The sequence below is a fragment of the Solanum tuberosum genome, unplaced genomic scaffold (genome assembly GCF_000226075.1).
Source record: "Solanum tuberosum cultivar DM 1-3 516 R44 unplaced genomic scaffold, SolTub_3.0 scf00021, whole genome shotgun sequence".
Lineage (NCBI taxonomy): Eukaryota > Viridiplantae > Streptophyta > Magnoliopsida > Solanales > Solanaceae > Solanum > Solanum tuberosum.
In genome coordinates this window covers 123,679-129,975 of record NW_006238947.1, presented here as the reverse complement: position 1 = coordinate 129,975, position 6,297 = coordinate 123,679, and the positions used below count along the sequence as shown (strand labels likewise).

At 29.5% G+C, this 6,297-nt stretch overlaps 1 protein-coding gene across 1 annotated transcript; it reads left to right on the top strand.

The window, feature by feature from the left end:
• Positions 1-3,598: 3,598 nt before the first annotated feature.
• LOC102604468 (putative receptor protein kinase ZmPK1) lies at positions 3,599-6,097 on the top strand. The gene has a single exon (XM_006341134.2). The coding sequence runs from the start codon at positions 3,660-3,662 to the stop codon at positions 6,078-6,080; it is 2,421 nt and encodes an 806-aa protein (XP_006341196.1). The 5' UTR covers positions 3,599-3,659; the 3' UTR covers positions 6,081-6,097.
• Positions 6,098-6,297: the final 200 nt, after the last annotated feature.

The following is a 6,297-nucleotide window of genomic DNA, read 5'->3' as shown; positions in this document are numbered from 1 at the left end:
TTAGAAGCTAAGATTACTATTTATCTAATTTCTCGAAATTTTGATTTCTTTTGTCATACTAAATACAATTGTTTTATTATAATTACATTCAGTATGGTAAACAATATGTTCTAGGAATTAAAACAAAATTATCATTTCAAAAAAATAAATGTTAAATTATAATTTTATTATGATTAAGGAAATATAAAGATATTATTTCAATATCCCATAACCACATTGAATACATTAGAAATTAATTGGATATAACTGTAAATGGAAAATGAATCACCATTTAAGGAAAATAAATGTTTGCAATACCATAATAATTAAGGAGAGAGTAAGATATTATTTTAATATCCTAATTCGGAACTTTTAATCTACTACTCAATTAAAAAGAAAATGCATTTAATAAGATTAAAAAGTTATTAGTTTATATTTTTTCTCATTGTACCAATTCAATTGAATCAAACTTAATTTTAAAGATAAAATAACAGCTTCATTTTAATTGTTATCAATATATTTCAAAAAATTATCGTGAAAAGGATTTTGTTGCAGCTTATTTTAATTTTCATATACTATTATTATTTTTTCTGTCATTTTTCAATGATTTTTTATTTCAATTTAAAATTTAATGTTTATTCTTAAAACTCTGATGGTACAAATTAAGGTAGAGTAGAATATAATAAACGATGATTCTTCTACTAAATAAGAAGATATAATGAATTTGAAAGGGTGAATTTTTGTTTTTTTAAATGGATAGGAAATTCTATTAAGGTATCATTACGTCATTATTCAATATATTTTGAATATAAATTTCATTTTGCTGATGCATTTGTTTAGTACTCCTTCTGTCCCTAATTACTTGTTCACTTTTCTTTTTATAGTTGCCTCTAATTACTTGTCCATTTTGACAAATCAAGAAAGAAATATTTTTTTACCTATTATACCCTCAATTAAATGACTAATTACTTTGAAAATTGCAGAACTTTTCATCCACTTCATAATTAATAGGGGTAAAATGATAAACTCACTATGTCATTAATTGATTTCTTAATGTGTCAATTTAAAAGTGGACAAGTAATTAGGGACAGAGGGAGTATTACAGTGTTATTTGACATTATGAGATATTTCTTAGACATTTAAGGAGAATGGTACAGTGGAATATATATTATATATTAAAAGATCAACTTCATGCAATGGAAGAATTTGTTATTAGCAAATATATTTGAACTTATTTGATAAAAAATATATTCTTCGTCATTTAATAGACGTTAAATTTGTGAAGCTTTAATTTTTTCACAATCTTCATATTATTAAAACAAAAAAAATATTACGATTAAACAACAGAGTAAATATAAAATTAATCAAAAATATTTTAATCTAAATGATCGCGCGAAGTGCGGCCAAGTTCTTTAATTTAAAACAAAAAAGTAAAATTTAAATGGGTCTACTATAGAATTTCTAGAAATCGAACTTGAAAAATTATGTTAAAAATGGAAAATAAAAAGTGAAATAAATTTAATTGAGAGTTATCCTTCGTCTGTCCCATTTTATGTGATTACTTTTTATTTCTCGAAAATCAAATAGTTTAAGTTTGACCATAAATTTGCGTATGATATCTTGATTTTTTTTAAAAAAAATTAGATAAATAGTAATCTTAGCTTCTAAGAAATGTCACATCATTATTTACATATCCATCTTTTATATTTTTATATATATAAAAGAGTTAAAAAAGGAAAAATAAGCGATTTAAGAAAATTATATAAATAACATTAATGATGAGATGAAGATTAAGAAAAAACGTCAAATAAATTAGTATACGCACAAATTAATATAAGGAAGACAAACAAATTTTTTAAAATATATTTGTGGAAGCTCTTTCTAACAATTGCGTATAAGAGTAATATTTCATTTTTAAAATATGATTCCCTCCGTTTCGATTTTAAAAACATAATAACCTTTAAATTTTAATATTTTTTGTATAGCATATTTAAGATCACAAAAATAAAAAATATTTTAATATATTTGATATATACCACAAAATTTAAATGTACATATAAATTTTAATTTTAATTGATTTCCACCAAATATTATACTTGATATATAATTAGTAAGAGCTAAATGTAATTATAATTTATTTACTTTCATGTAAAAGAGATGTATCATTTCTGAACATATCCACTGGCTTAAGAGAAGAGTGAGACTCTAATTAATGGGGAGAGCGATTTTAAAAATTTAAATTTACAGAAAGAATAAATTAATTTGGAATTTCTTATGCAAATTATGTGGGTTATTAATATTTTGTATTGGTTGAGAGAGAGATTTTTTAAGTTCCTAATTATTGTAATTTATAGTTATTAGTTTGTTGTGATTTATAGTACTTTTTGCTCATCATTTTTAAATAATATATGTTATTCATGTTCTAATTGACGTGAATAATCATAAATATTTTCAGTTATTAATTTATTGTGAATTCTAGGACTTTTGACGCCATTTTCAAATAATATAAGATACTTCTTTTATTTTAATTAGGCAACCAAATTTCCATATATGATTTAAAAAAAAATTTTAGTTGCTAATTATTGTAATTTATAGTATTTCTTATGTAATTTTTAATAATACATTTTATTCTATTTATTTAAATTCATGTGACAATGATAGAATTTTTAGAATCAACTAAATTTTTTTAGAAAATTTAATTTCTTTCTACTATATTTTGTAGCTAAAATATAATAAATGAATTAATTAAATTTCAAAATGTCAAATTTTCAAGGAAGAAATAAAGTGGGAAAAAATGAAAAAGAAACTGTGAGGAACAAATAAAAGAAGGAAATGAGAATTGTTAATGGGCAATTGGATAACAAAAATTAAAGAAGAATAGAAAAATGTGAAATAGGCAGAAAGAGGGCCCCACATTTTTCGGCCTGTATGTGTCTGCCCAAGAAAAGGCTGCACACACGTGGCTAGGAAAGAAAAGAAAAGGAATAAAATGGGTCCAAAGTGAAGGTACAATTTAAGTTACTTTTGGTACAATTTCGTGTTGCTTTGTTTGTCCTTTTGGTACAACCTGAACTGCTTTTGGTATCACATCTTAAAGCTGTGTTAGTCCCAACCCAATAGTACAACTTGAACAGCTTTTGGTATCACATCTTAAAGCTGTGTTAGTCCCAACCCAATAGTACAACTTGAACAGCTTTTGGTATCACATCTTAAAGCTGTGTTAGTCCCAACCCTGTCCGTTCATTTTATTTGTTTAGTATTAGCTTAATATATATATTTATAGAATAATAAATAAAATAATTGAATTAATGTAATAAGAATTGATTAAAGTTAATAATGTATGGATTAGGAACAGAGTATAGTGAACGAGTAAAAATAAACCAACAAAATACCAACTTAAAAAAAGAAAAGAGAAAAAATATGTCCTCAAATCATTGTCATTCTTAAATTCGCACTTGCTAATAAATTATTATAGTATGCATACTTTATTATCTTTGTCCTTTCAATTTGAACCAACTAGAATGTTTCTTTTATTTAATTTTTTAAATTCTTGAACCAATTTGATATGTTTGACTAAATCTTTAAAAAAAAAAAAAAACTATACATTATAAAGCAACCCCATCACTTCTTTCCCTTCATCTACTTTCAACATTTATGATTTTTTCCAAATTCTTGAAACCATGAAAAGTTTGAATGTTTACCATCTTTTTCCCTTTTTAGTTTTCTCATTTCTTGTTTTGTCTTTCCCTTTGATAACATCATCAAGAATTTTGCTTAAAGGTGATTCTTTTTCAGTTAAAGATGATTCACATTTCATTACTTCTCCACAAAAAACATTCACTTGTGGTTTTTATCCTATAGAAAGTACTAGTAATGCTTATTATTTTGGAATTTGGTATACAAATTCAAGAGATAAAACTGTTGTTTGGAATGCTAAACAAGATAGGCCTGTTAATCTCAAAGGGTCAAAGTTGACATTAAGAAAGAATGGAGCTTTAGTTTTAACAGATGTTGATGATACAATTGTTTGGCAAACAAACACAACATCATTTGATGTTGAAAAGGCTGAGGTTCTTGAAACAGGAAACTTAGTATTGAAGAATCCTAAAGGTGATATTTTGTGGCAGAGTTTTGATTTGCCTACTGATACTTTGTTGCCTTATCAAAGATTTACCAAGAATCATAGATTAGTTCCTCCTTTGAGGAAAGGGAGTTTATCACCTGGATACTTTAGTTTGTACTTTGATAGTGATAATGTATTGAGAATGATTTATGATGGTCCTTTAGTTTCGAGTATATACTGGCCTAATCGCGAAAGGAGTGCGCCCCAGAATGGTAGAACTAGTCAGGTGGATACTGTAGTTGCACATTTTGATGGAATGGGTAGATTTTTCTCAAGTGATATGTTGCAATTCAATGTTTCTGATATGGGGTTTGGGATATTGAGAAGATTGACTATAGATACTGATGGGAATTTGAGGATGTATAGTTTGGATAACTCGACAGGGTTATGGAAGATGTCGTGGCAAGCTATTGCACAACCTTGTGCTGTGCATGGAATGTGTGGAAGATTTTCGATATGTACTTATGTATCGAAGCCTACATGTACATGTCCTCCTGGATATGAGATGGTTAATGGAAGTGATTGGAGTAGAGGTTGTAGGCCAATGTTTAGATCAAGAAGTTTGGAGTCTAAACATGTCAAGTTTGTGGAAATTCCTAATGCTGATTATTGGGGTTTTGATCTCAATGCCACTACTCCTTTGTCATTTGAATCTTGTAGGGCATTGTGCTTGGACGATCCAAGTTGTCGTGCATTTGTTTATAGGTTAACTGGTGTGGGATCATGCTATACTAAAGGCATCCTTTTCAATGGATACAGGTCTCCTGGTTTCCCTGGAAGTGTGTTTTTGAAACTCCCTATGAATCTAAGTGCATCAGAATCAGGTCATTTGATGCTTGAAGGTACTGATGCAAAATGTGGATTGAGTCCCGAAAACTTTCTTTTTGGTTCTCCTTCTATGTATGTATTCGATTTTAAGAAGGTGAAGTGGATTTATCTTTACCTGTTTTGTTCCACCCTTGGTGGAATAGAGATTCTGTTCTTCGTGTTAGGCTGGTGGGCGTTGTTTAGTAAACATGGGATTCCTGCTTCCATTGAGGATGGATATAAAATGGTGTCATCGACTCAATTCAGGAGGTTTACATATACTGAACTTAAGAAAGCAACAAAAAACTTCAAGGTTGAGCTAGGAAGAGGAGGTTCAGGAGTTGTTTATAAAGGAGTTTTAGCAGACGGAAGAGCGGTAGCAGTCAAGAAACTTTCAAATGAGTTTCAAGAAGAATTTTGGGCAGAGATGACTACCATAGGAAGAATCAACCATATGCATTTGGTGAGGATGTGGGGATTTTGTTCTGAAGGTAGACGTCAGCTTTTGGTCTATGAATACGTCGAGAACTCATCACTAGACAGGCATCTTTCCAGGGCTGATATTCTTGAATGGAAACAAAGGTTTGCAGTGGCACTAGGGACAGCCAAAGGTCTGGCATATCTTCATCATGAATGTCTTGAATGGGTGATTCATTGTGATGTTAAGCCTGAAAATATACTTCTCGATAGTGAATTCGAGCCCAAGATTGCAGATTTTGGACTTGCAAAGCTGTCCCAAAGAGGCGGCCCTGGTTCAGATTTCTCCAAGATTCGCGGTACTAAAGGCTATATGGCTCCTGAATGGGCTTTGAACCAACCTATAACAGCAAAAGTTGATGTTTATGCCTTTGGGATTGTAATACTAGAAATGATCAAAGGAAGTAGGCTGTCAAGTTGGGTGGTGGATGATAGTGAATGTGATCATGAACAAGATTCACAGCTCGGAAAATTTGTCAGGATGGTGAAGAGAAAGATTCAAAGTGGAGAAGATTCTTGGGTGGAGAAACTTGTCGATCCACGACTAGAAGGCAAATTTGGCAAGAACCAGGCAGTGACACTGATTGAAATAGGCCTTTCTTGTGTAGAGCAAGACAGAAACAAAAGGCCTACAATGGCCTCAGTAGTCCAAACATTGCTGGATTGTGAAGATGAAACAACACAAATAACATAGGAATTTCCCTTTCTAAATGTAAACACTGATTGGAATTTGTGAATGGAAATTGAATAAAACCATTTTGTTTTTTCATCTTTGATTATCAAACTCTTATAATTCTCTTAATATCCGCGCGTTAACTTCTGCAATCTTGATCCTACAAGCTAATTCTGTGATGAAAATCTTTCATCTTTAACTAAATTTTTTTAACAAAAGGACTCAAAATACACAAATA